The 18,779-nt window shown below is 35.0% G+C and overlaps 1 protein-coding gene across 2 annotated transcripts in view; it reads right to left on the reverse strand.

Moving 5' to 3' along the window:
- SEC22A (SEC22 homolog A, vesicle trafficking protein) overlaps window positions 1-18,779 on the reverse strand; it is a 68,324-nt gene that overhangs the window by 37,270 nt on the left and 12,275 nt on the right. For both annotated transcript variants that reach the window (XM_019652563.1, XM_019652573.1), the window contains exons 3-4: window positions 9,222-9,385; window positions 7,859-8,053 (exon numbers count right to left, since the gene is read on the reverse strand). In XM_019652563.1, coding sequence (XP_019508108.1) covers window positions 7,859-8,053; window positions 9,222-9,385 — 359 coding nt within the window. The remainder of the gene's footprint in view (window positions 1-7,858; window positions 8,054-9,221; window positions 9,386-18,779) is intronic.

The following is an 18,779-nucleotide window of genomic DNA, read 5'->3' on the forward strand; positions in this document are numbered from 1 at the left end:
CTACTACCACCACCACCACCACCACCACCACCACCACCACCACCACCGCTACTACTACTACCACCACCTCTACCACCACTGCTACCACCACCACCACCACCACCGCTACTGCTCCTACAACAGTGGCTGCTCTCAATGTGCCAGGCAAGGTGCCAGGCATCAAGTGATTCACACACATGATCTCATTTCAGCCTTCCAAAAACTCAGTGCAATGGGCACTATAATTATCCTTTTTTCTTCAGACAGGAAACTAAGATTTTAGATAGATTAAGTAATTTGCCCAAAGTAAGTGAATGAACTGGGATTTAAAAACAGGTAGCCTGACTCTAGAACTCATGTTCTTAACCACTTTGCTACTGGGCATTGCTAGTGGTGTTGTTTGACTCAAAAGGATCTTTATAAGGAAGAGGAGGAGAAAATATGGTCAGAAATGAGGCTGAAGCAAATTAATAGTCTGACATACTAGACTAAAAATTACGGGCAAATTAGACAATGGGGAATATTACTAGGTATAATGAAGGTAATTTCAAAGCGACAAAGGAGTTCATGCACCAAGAAACGAACCAATCCTAAATATTTAACCAACTCGATCTATATGACATTTACAGAGCACTTCACCCAACAACAAAATACATATTCTTTTCAAATGAACACAGAAAATGACTTAAATTGATCATATTCTGGGAAAAATAAACAAGTCTCAATAAATTTAAAATAATTAAAATAATACAAAATTTAGTATGTGGCCACTATATTATTAAATTACAAATCAACAGCAGAAAAATTATTTGGAAACTCTCTAAATATTTAAAACTATATAATACATTTCTAAATAACCCATGGGTCACAAAAATAATCAAAACAGAAATTAAAAGGCATTTTGAACAAAATGAGTGAAAAGACAATATATTAAAACTTATGAAAAGCAGTAAAGGGATATATGTAGTAAAAAGTTCTCAAATAAATGACCTTAATATCTACCATAAGAACCTAGAAAAAGAAGAACAAATTAAACCCTAAGTAAGCAGAAGATAGGGAGTAATAAAGATCAGAACACAAATCAGTGAAATAGAAAACAAAAATAAAAAGTCACTGAAAGTAAAGGCTGGTTCTTTAAGAAAATCAATAAACATGGCAAATTCTAATAAGACTGATCAGAAGAAAAACGCAAAATACATAAATTACCAATATAAAAAATGAGAATGGTGATATCACTACAATTCTATGGATATTAAAGGGATAAAAGAATATTAACTTGATGCCAAAAATTCAGTAACTTAGGTGAAATGGACATACTCCTTAGATTCCTTAAAAAAACAAACTACTAAAACTCATTCAAGAAGAAACAAATAACTTGAATAACTCTACGTCTATCAAAGAAATTGATCTGTAGTTAAAAACCTTCCACAAAGAAAATTAGAGGCTTGAAAGGCTTCACTGAACTAAACATTTAAAGAAAACTAAAAATTTTATGGAAACATTTTCCCAAAGTTGAAGAAGAGGTGATTTATTCTATGAGGTCAGCTGTATCCTGATTGTAAAACCAGCTAAAAGGAAAGCCTATGAACCAACTCCCTCATGAACACAGATCCAAAATATCGTGACAAAATTTTAGTAAATTGGATCTGACAATATACAAAAAAGATAATACATCAAGACCAAGTGGGGTTTATCACAGAAATGCAGGGTTGGTTTAATATCTGAAAAACAATCGAAGTAATTCACCATATAAAGACTAAAAAGGAAAAAAATCATACGATCATCTCAATAAATCCTGACAAGGCACTTGACAGAATACAACTTACATTCCTGATAAAAACTGCTTATCAAACTGGGACTATAAGGGCATTTTCTCAACCTGATTAAAAAAAAAAAAAAGCAACTACCTAAGACCTAAGTTAACATATTATTTAAGTGTGAAAGACTGAACATTTTACCTGCTAAGATCAGAATTAGGACCAACGCAAGGATATCCTCCTCTCTTGCCACTTCATTCTTTCAGGATATTTTTGTTAAGCACAGAATTCTATATTTACAGTTATTTTCTTTTATCCTTTAGAAGGTTATCATTAAGTTCTCCTCTGGCTTCTATGGTTTCAGTGAGTGAGTTGAGTGAGTTGGTGAGTGAATGTGAGTGTGTGTGAGTGTGTGTAGTGTGTGTTTCTTCTAATGGTTTGTGTTTGTGTAGTTTAGTCTCTTCAGGACCTGGTTATTTATGATTATTTGCCAAACACTGTATTTTAAAAATCTTCTTGTAGACATAATTTGAAGCTTCTTAGACCATTTCTTCCAGAAAATATACTTGTTTGCTTTTGCCAGGATTTCTGGAGCATATACTGTGGAATCAGCTCAATCCAATTTTAGAGACCAATATGATTCAAAACTAAGCTGCAGTTCTGATAAAAGCCTATTACTGCATATTCCTATCTACCCATATTTCTAGAGTAGAGACATCCAAAATCCTAACCCAAAGCTGGGACGGGTGGGAGGGTTGCTCAATAGGTTCACCGCCTTGGTGGGCCGTGCTCTCTAATCTATCTCCCTAAATTTTGAGAGGCTGTCAGCTGTTGCCTCCCAAATTGGTGTAAGCCCCAAAGTAAAAAGTAGCTCCAAACATCTCCCTGGGCCTCCATCCTCCTCTGTCAGAGTAATTCTTAATTATCTTGTTGGATCTCCAAAGACTTCAGGAAGATTATACTTTAGATTAACTTCTACATTATATATTAGACCTGTATATTCTATAAAATACATACATTCCTTTCAGCTTTTCTGCATGTATTTATTGGGGCTACTGGTCTGAATGAACTACTCCATCACTATTGTAAGTGGAAGTCTTCAAAGTAATAACCCCTCATTTATTAGTAATTTAAAAAATTAAAATATAATCCACATACAATAAAATTCACCCTTTTCAAGTGTGTAATTCAGAAGTTTTTAGTACATTCAGAGTTGGAATTGTGCAACCACCATAAATATCTAATTCCACAACATTTCATCACCCCAAAAAGAAACCTCATAACCATTAGTAGTAGTCATTGCCTATTTCCCTCTATCCCTCCAGCTCCTGTCTCTATGGATTTGCCTATTATGGACATTTTGTATAAAATAAATTTTAAATATGTGGACTTTTCTAGATGGCTTCTTTCACATAGCTCAATATTTGAAGGTTCATACATGTTGTACTATGTATCAATACTTGATTCCTTTTTTATTGCTTAATAATATTCTATAGTATGGATATATCATATGTTTATTCATTCACCAGTTGATGGATATTTGGGTTGTTTCTGCTTTTCACTTGCTATGAATAATGCTATGAACACTCATGTACACATTTTTGTTTAGATATACATTTTTAATTCTGTGGGGTATGCACCTAGGCGTAGAATTGTTAGGTCATATGGTAACTCTATGTTTACCTTTTTGAGGAACTTCCAAACTATTTTCCAAAGCAGGTGCACTATTTTACAACTCCACCAGCAACATATGAGGGTTCAAATTTTTCCACATCCTTGCTAACACTTGTTATTGTCTGTCTTTATTATAGCCATCCTAGTGGGTATAAAGTAGTATCTCCTTATCATTTTGCTTTGCATTTCACTAATAGCTAATAATGTTGAGCATCTTTTCATATGCTAATTAGCCAGTTGCACATTTTCTTTGTCTATACAAATTCTTTTCCCATTTTGAAATTGGATTATTGTCTTTTACTGTTGAGTTGTTATATGTCCTAGATACAAATGCCTTATAAGATATATGATCTGCAAATATTTTCTGTGTCTGTGGATTATCTTTTCAATTTCTCGATAGTGTCTTTTGGAGAACAAAAAAAAGTTTTATATTGATGAATTTCACCTTATCTATTTTTTTTTTCACTGTAGTTTTGGTGTCAAATCTGAAAAACCATTTCCTAATATAAAGTCATAAAGATTTACATCTTTGCTTTCTTCTAAGAGTTTTATAGTTTTTGCTGTTAAATATAGGTCTTTGATCCACTTTGAGTTTGTTTTTAGATAGTTTGTAAGGTAGGGATCCAACTTCATTCTTTTGCACATGAATATCCACTTGTACCAGCATCATCTGTTGAAAGATTATTCTTTCACCATTGTCTTGGCATCCTTGTTAAAAATTAAGTGACCATAATGCAAAGGGTTTTTTTTTCTGTACTCTCAATTCTATACTGTTGATCTGTCTAACCCTACATCAGAACCATACAGTCAAAGAATAAGTTTTTGGCTTCATTGGTTTTTCTCTTAATGTTTTTCTATTTCCTTTCATTTTCATTTATTTCTGATCTAATCTTTATTATTTCCTTCCTTCTACTTGCTTTAGGCTTAATTTGCTTTTCTTTTTATAGTGTCTTTCCAGGTGGAAGGTTAAGTTATTCACTTTAGAGTTTTTTAAATATAGGTATGAATAGCTATAAATTTTCCTCTAAGCACAGCATTAGCTGCATCTCATTAAGTTGATGCATTGTGTCTTCATCTTCATTCATCTCAAAGTATAAAATCCCCTTTGGATTTCTTCTTCGACCTATTCATTATTTAGGATTGTATTAATTTCCACATATTTGTGAGTTTACCAAATTTCTTTGTTATTAATTTCTAATTTCATTCCATTGTGGTTGCAGAACTTACTTTGTATTATTTCTATCCTGTCAAATTTATGAATTTTTACCATAGCTTAGCATAGGGTCTATCCTGGAAAATGTTCCATTACATTTCAGAGAACATATTTTCTATTGTTGGATGGAATGTTCTATAGACGTTTGTTGGTTTATGTTGTTCAAATATATTTCCTTGTTGATCTTCTGCCTAGTTCTACCCATTATTTAAAGTTGGGTATTTGTCTTCAACTATTACTGTTTAATTATCTATTTCTCCCTTCATTTCTGGCAGGTTTTGCTTCATGTATTTTGAGGTCTGTTCTTAAATGCTTGTGTGTTTATAATTGTTATACCTTAATGGACTCTTTTATCATTATAAAATGTCCTTATTTCTCTCTAGTAGCAATTTTTGTCTTAATGTCCATTTTGTCTGATATCAGTAGAGCCACTCTAGCTCTCTTTTGGTTGCTGTTTGCATTATATATCTTTTTTTTCTTCCTTTTACTTCCAATCTAATTGTATCTTTGAATTTTTATTTTTAATTCACTCTTACAATCTCTGACGTTTGATTGGAAAGTTTCAACCAACTGCATTTTGTGTAATATGTTATTATATTCACATACAATGTTATTATTGTTATAGTGAATTTACATCTACCATTTTACTTATTTCTGTATGTCTCATGCTTTTTGCTCTATTCCTCCTTTACTATCATTGCATTAAGTCAGTATTTTACATGGCAACATAACTTCTTTAACGATTTTTTACTATTTTTAAAGTTATCGGCTTAGTGGCTGCTCTAGGACTCACCATATACATCTCACCAGAAACAGCTTCAGATTTATACTAACTTCATTCCAGTGAGTTACAGAAACATTATTCCTATATTGCTCAATTGCCTTTCTCCCTTTTCTGCGGCAAGGTTGTTATCCATTTTACACTTATAAATGTTACAAACTCAAAATACATTGTTATATAATTATTACTTTACATAATTATCTATCTGTCTTTTAAAGAAGCTAAGAAAAGGGAGCAATTATACTTTTATAGGTTTGTTAATATTTTGATCATTTCTGGCTTTCTTATTTGTTTCTGTGGATTCAAATTAGCACCTGGAGTCATGTCCTTAGCCTACTGCAGCTTTGCTCACATCCACCTCCCTTGTGCTGTTATTAGAATATATATTTCATGTCTATATGTATAAGACCAACAATACATTATATACATTGTTTTATATGATTGCTTTTTTTTTAAAAAAATGCACTTTTACTGTCTTACCATTGCTCTTTGATTTTGGGGGTTGGGGTGACTTCAAATTAGTGTCTGAGTTACTTGCTTTCAGCCTGAAGAACTTCCTTTGGTATTTCTTATAAGGTGAGTCTGCTAGCAACAAATTCTCTCATCTTCTGCTTACCTGCAAATGTCTATTCCACATTCATTTTTGAAAGATAGCTTTGCTGGATATAGGATTCTTGGTTGACAAGTTTTTTCCCCACTTTGAGCATTTCAAACATGTTCTTCCACTACCTTCAGGTCTCCATTGTTTCTGTTGAGAAGTCAGTTGTTAATCTTATTGGGGTGTTCTTGTAAGTAGCAGGTTGTTTTTTTCTTGCTGTTTTCAAGATTTTCTCCTTGTCTTTGTCTTTCAGTGTTTTTGTATGATTCATCGATTTGTAGGTCTCTTGTATGTATCCTATTTGGAGTTAAATGAGCTTCCTGGATGAGTGGATTAATGTTTTTGAGTAAACTCGGAAACTTTTCTGCCATTATTTCCTCAAATACTTTTTCTGCTCCTTTCTCTCTTTCCTCTCCTGGTTCTCACATCATGCAAATATTGGTTTGCTTAATAGTATCCCATTTTTCTAAGGTTCTGTTCTTCATTCTTTTTTCTCTCTGTTCTTTGAATTTCATAACCTCTATTGATCTATCTTCGAGTTTGCTAACTCTTTCTTATGCCAGTTCAAATCTACTATTGAGCCCCACAAGTGAATTTTTCACTTCAGTTGAATTTTTCAATCCCAGAATTTCCATTTGGTTCTTTTTCTTTATAATTTCTATCTCTTTGTGTTTTATTGTCTATTTGATGAGATCTCATTATCATATCTTCCTTACTTTTTTAATCATGGTGTATTTTAGTTCTTTGAAAATAACGATAATGGCTACTTTGAAGTCTATGTCTGTGTTAAATGGGACATCTGGTCACTCTCACAGGCAGGTTCTAGTGCCTGCTTCCCCTCCCCCCAGTGCACGTATTATACTTTCCTCTTCCTCTGTATGTCCTGTGATTTTTTGTTGGAAACTGGACATTTTAGACAACATGTTGTAACAATTTTGGGTACTGGTCCACCTCCTCTCCCCCAGAGCTATTATTGCTATTTGCTTATTTACTTGTTTCCTGACTGGCTGGATTTAGTCAAATCTGCTTCCCCTTTTCTCCCATAATTTTTACTAAACCAAATGTGAAGTGTTCAGTCCTGAACGCCACGTGAAGAATACTAACAAAATATATACAAAGCTTCCAGGATAGGGTTTCAAAATGCCACAGACAAAGAGGCTAAGGGAATCAAGGACATTTTTTATGAAGTTGATCAGACAAATGGGATGGAAAAGACACAGAGTTGCTGACTTCAAAGTTATGAAGTGCTATTCTGGTACAGCTGAAGAGAGAGAGGTAGAGGTCACAGAGCTTAGACAAACAGGTAGACATTATAGAAAACAGACCTTTGCTCAAATATAAGGAAGAATTTTTTAGACAAGAAATTCAACTATGGCATATGCTACCTTATAAAATAATAAGGTTTCCATTTTTAAGCAGAAGTTTTCAACTTGTCATAACTGTATTCCTTGTTTGAGAAGGGAGGTTTCAGATGATCACATTTTCTGTGACAGTCAAAATCCCTGGCCTTGAATGTAGCATTTTGATGTACTACAAAGCACTTTACATGCCTATAAATACATATTTCAAATAAACTATTCAATTTCTACTCAAATATTTACAAAGCAATCTCCTTAAATGTTTCCCTAGCAAAGAGTTCCTGAGATTGCTATTTAAAAGTATTGTCCTGATTAGTCACATATCTGATAGATTACTATATAAACCACTGGGAGAACGGATTACTTTGAACTTACTTTGAACTTCTATTTTCTCTCATGTACTTGCTTTAAATATCAGAACAAAGTAATTCATTTTCAAGCGTTCCTCAGGTCTTATAAAATATTTTTTTAATAAAATAATTGAGATCCAAAACTCACCGGAAGAAATCTTACCAGCACCTTTATAGTCAACAGAAAATGCAGATGTGACTCCATTGGCTGGCCCCAGTTCACACATGGAAATTTGATAAGGGGGCCTCAGCTTGATTTCCATCTGCATGTCAGACAGATTTATCTTTGTTGAAAGAGACCTGGGATTATTATATCGCTGCTTGGTCCTCTGAATGAAGTTATCTATGTAAAATAAAAAATAAATTTCCTTGCAGTCATTTGTTAATTAAATCATTTGAGAGTGTGATGTTTATGGACAGCAAATTTTGCAGGTAAACTGTTTAATTTGTTATCCAAAACTGTTCAATTTATCATGGAGTGTTCTAATATTATTTGTATTTAATGATTAATATATCATGGAGTCATTTCACACTCTAGAAATTAGTTATTACAAATAAACTAAGGACTTACAACTACATGACTGTAAGAATATTTCTACTATTATATCCACTTCAAGGAGTTACTTTGAACTTACTTTTACAACAAAACAATAACAGCTTTAGTCTTTAAACCCAAATCTTAATTTTTATATGAATTCATATCTCATAAAATATTAAGTCTGTCAGCATTTACCAGTTTAATTACATAAGAGCATACATGTAAATTCCCTGTTCTTATAAAACCTGCTTTCTTATTTACTGCTTACACCATTAAAATGTATAGTTTAGAGAATAAATTTAATGAAATAAATAAAAGACATTTCCTAAATATCTTCTAAGATATTTCCTAAATAGTCTTCCAATTTTATTTTCACTGTTTATAACTTGGTTTTACTTTTTTTTTCTTCCTTCTAGAGCAAACTTCAAGGAATGTCCACAGGCCAAATTTAGCCTGCTGACTGTATACATAAATAAAGTTTTATTAAAGTATAACTACACTCATACATTTATATATTGCCTATGGGTGCTTTCCAGCTATAATGGTAGGGCTAAGTAGTTGTGACAGAGACCATATCGTCCTTAAAGCCTAAAATATGTACTATATGGTCCTTTCCAGCAAATGTTTGCCAACTTCTGTTCTTCATTAAGCAGACTATCACAAACACAAAATTCTGAATCTCTGGCTTATAAATTTCTCATTGAGAAGCTGTCCTTCAGGATTAATTCTTTGTGCCGATAATCACAATCACCTCCATAGCTCAAACACATTTTTTTTTCTAAAAGGCACCTAAATGAAGACATTGCTATAATTCATAGACCATTTGTCAAATTATTCTATCAAAAGCAAGGAAGCAGAATTTTCCGAGTTTTCTCCCTTCTCCCGCCCCACCCCGTCCAAGTATTAGATGAAAAATTGTTTATGACTGGCTGGAGACAGGATAATGAAAAGGAAAAAAAAATCAGGCCCTTACCAAATTCAATGAAACAGTATGGTCTGACAGCAGTGTTTGTCTTCATCATGTTATAAGTAGTAATGAACTCCTTCTGAAGCTCATCCAGGAAAGAGAAGGCCAGAACATTTGGGTAATTTTCAGTGCACAACATCATGTAGCTTACTCCCAGAGAGCTAATAAAACTATAGTGTAAAAAACATCGGTTTTAAAATTTCAAAGTAAATCAAGATTATTTGTTGCTTCACATCACTGGCTCTATACACCATAAACTGCTGCTACAGTGACAATGAAGATATTAATGTTATATATTCCCACAAAAAAAAATAAAGAAACCAAAATATAGTAAGTACTATTTTCAGTTGTGGCTTAAAAACAGTAGACAAAAAAATGGAATGTACCTACCTACAGAGGAACACATGCAATGGTTCTAACATTTCAGTTATTTATCACTTGGGGTAGAAAGCATATGAATAAAAGAATATACAAATATGTAAGGGTTAGAGGTAGCTTAACATTTAACTTTTCAATCTAGTGGAACTTAACCCTGTTTGAATCAAGAATCCTAGAGATTTTGATAAAAGTCATGGATACTATCCCCAGAAAGATGTTTGAACAACACAGACCTTGGCACACAATTTCAGGGTGGTTACTGACCTCCTGAAGTCATCTGCTACACTCAGAATCAAATCCTCTACATAGTAATGAATTATGAGTAATTGAGAGAATCAAAGGAAAAATTCATGAGTTCATAACAACAAATAAAAGGGGATGAAAGGAGGACTCTTTTTTTACAGTAGAATGCCTAGTGTCAACTGGTAAATGTGGAAGTAGTACTAGAATTGGAAAAATCAGCATTTTGCAACCAACACAGTAAAGATTGGAAAGCAAGGCCAATCAATGGATGCTAAATCTAGGTGAGGAGCAGGATATTTTGCATGGTTTAAAATGTCTTCCCAGGGATTGCTTATTAGTTGCAAAGGAAAAATATTTATTATACAGTAGAAACTAAACAACACCTTGATAAAGTACTCTAATATCACTATGAGGGACAGATAGACTTCCTGTGCCTCCAGATACAACATTTTCAGAAAGGCACATCAGCTATGTAATATTCTGGCCAATCAGTTAGTTTTTAGATAGTTTGTGAAGTAGGGGTCCATAAATCCAATCATGAAGGAATACCAGAATGATCAACATTCAAAGTCCAGAGTGCTAACCATTACACAATGGGGCCACCCCAGAATGATCAACATTCTATTTATAAAAGGGGAAGAGCTATATTCTTTATAAATTTCAATGTTGTAAAAAAGAAATAAAGACTGGAAATGTTTCTGATCAAAGGCGGCTAAAGAGACACAACTAAATGTAATACCTAACCCTGATCAAGATCCTGTGCCAGACAGGGGGAAAAAAAAACCGCTATAAAGGACATTCCTAGGTCAATTGACAAAAACAGAAAACAGGCAATAGATTACAAAAATGTATGGTATTGATATTAAATTTACTAGAGCTGATAACTGTACTATAGTTAAGAGAATATCCCTAATTTTAGAAAATATACTTTGAAGTAGTTAGGAATAAAGGGACATGGTATTTGTTTCTCTCAAATAGTTCAGAAAAAAATAAATCAGATGTGTAGACAGGTAAAATGATAAAGCAAATGCAATAAAATGTTAACAAAATGTAAATCTGAGAACAGGTAGTATTTGTAGTTTTCCTATTTTTTTACAACTTTTCTGTAAGTTTTAAATTGTTTCTAAATAACAAGTTAAAATTTTAAAACAAAAAACTTCTACTTTAAGCACATTGAAATGTTAACCATGTTCTATTGAAAAAAACCCAAAAAACCTCTCTATAATAAAGTACATACCCCCCTATAATAAGTACAGAGTGGGACACAAATTCACCCTTCTGAATGAATCACTTAAACATTCTCTTACAGTGTTGTCAACATAGCTGGTCTAGATCAAGGGCAGCAAACAAACCATAGAGGCTGTAACTCCTATCTATCTCATCAATCTTTACTACCAAACCCTGATCCATATTAGAGTCCCCTCCCCGCCTTTTTTCTAATAATATAGAAGAATTTATTTATTTATTTAAATTTAATTTTTAGACTATATACACATCATTCAAATTTTATAAGAATAAAAAATGAAAGGAAACACTGTATTTAAAGTGTCTTATCCCCACCTCTGCCCACAGATACCCAGTTCTCTGCTCCTCAAGCAATTCATGTTATTATTAATTTCTTATGTATCCTTGCAGTGAGAGTTCATGCACATACAAGTGTCTATCTATCTATCTATCTCTCTATCTATCTGTCTCCCTTTTTCTCTCTTTTTTTCTTTAAAGACCATCCCAGGCAGCCAAAGGATGTGGAGTTGGCATCTATTAATCATCTATTATTAATGGTGAGGGATATACTACTGGTGAAATTGTGCTGATCTTATGCTTCTGGAATTCCTTTCTGAAGTTTCACTTAGTACATACTCATTTGATGCAATGTTTTCCAAACTACAAGCTGTTGACTCATTAGGTCATAAAATTAGTTTAGTGAATTACACACAGCATTTTCCTAAAAATTGAAATAGAATATAAGAGAAAATATTGGAACACATACTGTTTCATAAAACTTTTGTTTTAGTTTCCTATTTGTGCATTGGTAGTGTTCACAAATAAAATATATCTCTTCTTATGGGTCAGTCAAAAAAGTTTAGCTATAACAGCATTTTCCTACAAAATTAATAACTAAATTAAAGGCCAAAGTATATTTTTCCCAAATAATTTTCTCTTTCCAAAAAAAATCTTCACTATCATTAACAAAATTCTGACATATTAGCACTCAAATATACCGGACAACAACTTGAATTGGGATAGAACACAATTCGTGATTGGCTTCCACACACTAGGAACTCCCAAGTGGCTAGCTAGGAATTATTTCATTATCCTTTAATAATATGACTGAAGCTTTTAGGCTCCTTTTGTATTATGGCAGGGTTTTACTGTATTTCCATATTAATAAGACAGTGAACCATGGACACCTACATGACAGTTTATCCCAAATGGTTCCTCTTTGCTTACACTAAATTTAATCAGAAAATTATATGTGAGATAAAAGGAACCCTATGTTTTTAAGATTGTATGTTAGCATTTTCAGTGAGTCTTCATTCCAAAGTCTTTATTTTACTGTAACTGCATTGATACTCTCTGAAAAGGCTATAAAGTGTTTTATAATATTATGGCTTTTCATAGTGAGTTTAGCCTTAGATGCTGTCTTTCTCTGAAATGCAAAGCCAGTTTTCCAAAAGTATCTACAGCTCAGATAATTTACCTTTGTTATCAAAAGACTTCTGCTTTTTCAATTCTCACTGAGCCAGACTGAAAGACTCCAAGCATTCCACTGAGGGCTATTCATAGGAGCTAGTCTAAAATCACAACACGCGTGCCAGTTAGTGCATGCTTTAGCCAATACATCAGATTCACTTAGCGTACATTTTATGGACAATCTGGCTGTCGTCCTTCAGCCTTGAGGAGGAGGAGGAGGAAGAGAAGTGATAACAACAGCAGGTACAACTTAGTGACCACTTAGTAAGAGCCAGGCCCTTTGCTAAGTGCTTTACACGTTATTTGATTTCATTCTCACAATAAAGGGGCACTGCTATCTCCATGTTACAGATGAAGGACCAGAGGCTCAGGGGCACTTAGTAACTTACCCAAGGTCACACACCATTAAGCAGCAGAGCTGTGACAAACTTAGCTCTACTTCCAAAGCCACATTCATTCCATAACACAACACCAACTTGCCTATGGTACAGCTAAACCAATTATGTCCTAATTCACCAACATTTTTTCAGCTTTCCCAAGCTACAAATCAGTCTCTATTTTTCCCCCCAATTAAGAGTAATGAAACTTGAAGATTTTGGAACTTGTATCAGAAGGATATTCAGGAAGCCCTGCCATCTTCTCCACTTCGTCTTGTGTAACTATATTCCTTCCTCTCGGCATTGTAGCCACACCAGTCCTGTTTCAGATCCTTAAGGATATCAACCCACTCCCAGTCTTCCAACTCCCAATTTGAGGCTTCACAAATTCTGTCTTCCCACTTGCAATGTTCCTAACCCCATCGTTACCATGCTCCAGTTCTGACCTGGTTAACCCCTACTCATCCTTCAGTACTTAGCTTAAGCTCCCAGAGCACACAATCTAAATTGATCCCACCCTTATAGTTATATCATACCAGCTGTTATTTTTCTTCACGTGACTAACTCAATTTGTAATATATTTATGTGTTTATTTGTTGTAATGTCTTTCTCATTAATATCTATGCTCCGTGAGAGCAAGAATGATTTCTGTATGGTTCAACACTGTATTTTTAGTACCTAGAACATTTTGTGTCTAGGAAAAAATAAGTACTCAATAAATTAGTGAATAAATGAGTAAAAGATGGCATCATTCATTCTTATATTGTGTACAGATAACTGTACAGCCCAGCAGTATCTACACAAAGGATCTACACAAAGCAGAAGTTCAATAAATACTTGACTAAATGACAGAAAAGAGCAGAACTTCACCTGCTCTTCCAGTCAGTGCTCCCAGAAGCCTTTAGAGTTCAGGTCAGTGCGCCTTCAACATCCCCCTACTTTAAAGAGAGGGATGTTCTCAGGATCTCTGCAGAATTACTCAGCTCTGCAGTGAGTACCTCCAGGTGGCTATACAGATCTAACAGGTATGTTATTATTACAGTCATTATTAATACAGAGAGAGAGAGAGAGAGAGAGAGAGAGAGAGAGAGAGAGAGAGAGAGAGAGAGAGAGTCCTCTTTTCTCCAGCTTGAGCAAAATTTTTAAATCACCATTGTTTCTTCCTACTTTGCTCTAATTTCCTCTGTTTTTTATTTCCCTTCCACTTCTGGGCTTTGGTACCATTGGGGTTTGGTCTTTATGGCCACTCCCTTTCTTCTGGCCAAGGAGTTTATCCAGCCTCATTTTATCTTGGGTCCTCTCCACAGCACACACACTAGGAACTTCTTTAGGGCCTTCCAGGATCAAGTGTGTCTTGAACAGGTAAGGCTGGCAGACATTCAAACTCCAGCTGAGGGGGATTTACCCGTTTCAACCACTTTGTTAGAAAGCTAAATCTATCATGTATCCAGGTGGGCCATACCTCAGGTGATTCCTAAAAGGCCAACAAAATAAATAAGTGGTTGTAGAATTTAAACTTCCAGTCTCTAATTTTACTTAGGAACTGTCAAAAAAATTTTACATATCACCAATTAAACACTGACATTACTAAGACAGTTCTGGCCTGCTGCACCAAACTAAGTAATTACTGAAAGCAATGATCTTCCCCACAACAAATAACAGAGCACCTAGCATACGGCTAGCATTTCTAATCTATAGACTCTGATACCAAAGACAGAGTCCCTGACTGCCAGGCACTTGCAACATGGTACTGGGAATGCACTTAACACAATGGTATACAAAACAAGATAAGGAGACAAAATTGCATTTTGTGGCATGCTAAATGACAAAACATATAGCAAACTATTTATAAATTGAGAAAGTAATAATTAATATTTGCATGACATACAATTTTCATTCTGCAATTGTACCATTACACATAGAAAACCTGCTTATCTTTTGTAGCACATTTGCCCAGTGAACAAGCTTTCCTGGGTGAAGAAAAATTCTCCAGTAGGACATGCCATCTCTAACCTACTGTTAAAATTGCTAAGTACAGGGAAAATAATAATTCCGAAATAGAATCTTCCACACTGAATACAGTCTCTAAAATAAAGCATTTCAACTTTCAAATATACAAAAAGTTTGACATTATGAAAGTGAGTATACCATATGAATATTATCACCAACTATGTCTAATAGGAAACAAGGTGAAAACAAGATTTTGCCATCAATGGGACAGTAAGGAGATACGAACCAGAATTCAGTAACACTGAGTATCTAACATGTGCAGCATTCTACCAGAAACTTCCTATTTTCTCTTATTCGTCTCTTATGTGGGCAACTTTTAATTACCCTCCAATAGTGAAGAGCTAAATCATGAACACGTTATCCCATGAATAAAGACCCATTTCAGACACTAAATAAGAAAATTTATTAATATGCAACGTGCCAAGTAATAGCAACTTATAACAGCAAGCTAAAGGAGAATCAGATGACTTTAAGTAGCCCCAGGTGATTACACCATCAGAGCCTTGGCTGAAACACAGAGCAAGCATAATTTGCCTTTGACATCTTCATTTCCTTCTTTGCAGTTAATCTATGTCCTGATTCACCCTTTCCCACTAACCTTAACACTTTCACACCCCAGAGAATGAAGATCCTCACTTTTTTAGATAATCGATCATAGGTAATCCATAATTTATTTACTTGTGGCTAGTATTCCAGAAGTTTATAGCACCTAGAACTCATTTTCCCACAGAAAATGTACTTTAAGAGTAATTAGATTCCCAGACTATTTAATACAAATGGTGCTGAAAAGCTGTAGATTTTACTATAATAAACAGTAAAAAACAATTCACATATATTTTCATATATATGGCTAGTAATGAGACAAGACAGGAAAGTAGGCTACACAGGCTATTTTCTTCTCCCATGTGGTTTTGGCTTGGTAGCTATTGGTGGGTTGTGTTCCCCCGCCATGCCCCTCCCCCCCAAACACCTAGTCTCCACCGAGACAATGCTGTCTCATCCATTTTAGACTTCACATATACTCTGTTCCTCATTACTTCTCAATCAAAAAAGGGGGAGGGGTAGTTTCACTTAATTCTCTTTCCTAGTTAATTTTTCTCTCCATAAAAAGTGAAAAAAAATTAGGAGAATTAGGAATGTGCCCTGTCAAGAGAGAGGTTATGGATCAAGGGAGGCAACTCTTTACCTGAGAATAATGGGAATGCTGAAGCCAGAAGACTGTGGTTCAGATATACCACTTATTAGTTCTGTGAGTTTGAACAAGTTCCTTTACATGCCTACGTCTGTTTCCTCAGCTGTAAAACAGCGGAGGCAGCACTGTAATGGCTACCTGCCCAGCATCCCTTCTCTCCTTCCCTTTGGGGAATTACCGTATTTTCCCACGTATGAGACGCTCCCATGTATAAGACACACCTTAATTTTGGGGCCCGAAATTTGAAAAAAAAATTTATTACATAAAGTTATTGAACTCAAGTTTTATTCATCATAAAATTCATACAACTCCTCATCACTGTCAAAACTCCCAACCATTAGCTTGTCCTCATCTGTGTCTGAGGACGAATCACTCAATTGCCCTTTGCTCTTCAATCCATATCTTCAATTCCCTCTCTAACTCTGGCCATTTTGCTGACTTGCCTCTCATGGCCGTCTTCTGCCGTGGCATTTTCAGTAGGGTTTCTTCTTCCCGTAGCCAGTCTCGGATTGTTTTCTCAGCTGGAGGAGGACCAAACTTATTTTCAGCAGCACAATTTCCATTCACTTTTGCAAACTGGATCACTGTTAACTTGAATTCAACACTGTACGAAATCTTTTCTGAGCCATTTCTGGGCAGAACATGGCAAAACGTAACCTAATATAATATACCGGTAACAAGTATGAAACAAGGAGTGCAAAGAAAACAAGTGTAAAAAAGCAGGAAATGCAAGTAAAAAAACTACAACAATGAGCGCAAAAACAAGCACGAAAAAAGCGGGAAATGCAAGTTAAAAAACCTACAACCACTGTATAAGACGCACCCAGTTTTTAGACCCCAAATTTTTCAAAGAGTGCATCTTATATATGGGGAAATACGGTATATAATTTCACTATCTGTTTCATATGGCTTTGGCAAAGCTGCCCATCAAAGGGGTGGGCATGTGAGTCAGGATCCAACTAAAAGTATCTCAGTCCTCTTCCACAATGTTACTCTGGAAATGGGCCATGACACAGCAGGGCCAATAAAGTCCTTTTCTTGAAACATGGAGGGAGACGGGTTACTCAGCTGGAATGAAGTAATCCTGGAGCTGCCTGTACAGGGTTTTCTAATATGTGGAGAATCCCTACCTGCAAAAGGGGAGAGAGTGGAGAAATGAGAGATGCCTGATAACATGAGTGCCTGGCTCCATCCAACTCAGCAGCCAGCCTAGCCTTCATAATACTCTTTTTTTTCTTAAGCTAGTATGAGTTGTGTTTCTACCCTAAGCCATGGGAAACAGCGGTATTGTTAGGCATTCACAGAGCTGTTGAGAAATTTAATGATAACATAAGTAAAGGGCCTGACAATGAAAAGTACTGGGTCATTGTTGAAGTTGTTACTCCCGTAATCAGAGAATAACACCAAAGAGTGAAAGAAAAGCACTACCAGAAACTAAAACCAAAAGGCAGGTAAGCCTAAACTCGCCTTCCCGGCTGGAGGTAGCAGTTTGGGGACAGATATGGTGAAAGTGAATCCTCAGGTAATGAGAGAATCTATGAAGCTCACAATCATTATCAGACTTCAAATGAATTCACAGTGAAAGAACTAAGGAATTTTATTTCTTGCACTAAACTTCACAATAGAGTACGAATGGCCTCCCAATGGGGTTTGTCTTTTCATAATATCAATGTCTCAATGTTTAAAGAGATTTCAAAATGTACAACTACGATTTTTAAACCTCCCAAACCAATCTTAACATTTTAAGATCTCATATGACACAGTTTAATTTTCATGTGGTTCATAATTATTGTGTTAGTCATTGTTGTTTCCTAAGTAGTAACATATGTTTATATATTAAATATTTATGACAGTTTAAGGCAAGTATTCTTCAACTTGCAAAACAGATGAATTCCTTAAAATTTTATAGAGGGAACTGTAATATCACTATGTAATGTGAAAAGAAATCACAAAACTAGATTATGCACACCTTGCCCCAAAGTCAATGAGCCAAGATGAAGAATGCTGGAGGAAATGGAGACTTAATTCCATGGCACTCTGAACACTACCATACCCCAAAACACCCATCCCTCACTGAGCAGCTACTATGATACATACAAGCGTAGTGCCAGCACGAGACATGCTCCATAGAATGTACTCCAATAGATGAACTGGAGTATTTAGTCACTACAATCTGAAGTCCACCATTTTCCCAATACACAGGAAAAATTAAAGGAATTTTCTTAATTTTAAATGTGACTCTCCTAATTTTTTTCTCAAAACTCATCTTCCTCCTCTGCCTATTCAACTAGAATCTTATGTGAGGTGCCATCTGATTTAGCACATAATTACACACTTAAGTTACTTTGTTTTGGTTCTCAGTGGTATTCTGCGAAGAGCATTTCAATTTCCATACAAATTTGAAAAACCACAATGCTAAGAGATGAGGAATCAAAAATAATATAAGCCAGGGCAGATCAATTACCTCAATGAGTTACAATGTAGATAAAGAGATAAGCTACAGAAATGAAAAATTATGAAAAAGGCCAGTCAAAGAAATTCTACAGGCGATGTGTGAAGGAAGTGAGGTCATTAGAGAAATAGTAGTGATGAAGAAGAAGGGAACTCAAAAGAAGTAGGCTCTAAGCGGGGCTTTGAAGAAAAGAGAAGCATTTAGACACAGGGCTAGGA

This window comes from Hipposideros armiger, unplaced genomic scaffold, assembly GCF_001890085.2.
Source record: "Hipposideros armiger isolate ML-2016 unplaced genomic scaffold, ASM189008v1 scaffold_8, whole genome shotgun sequence".
Taxonomy (NCBI): Eukaryota; Metazoa; Chordata; class Mammalia; order Chiroptera; family Hipposideridae; genus Hipposideros; species Hipposideros armiger.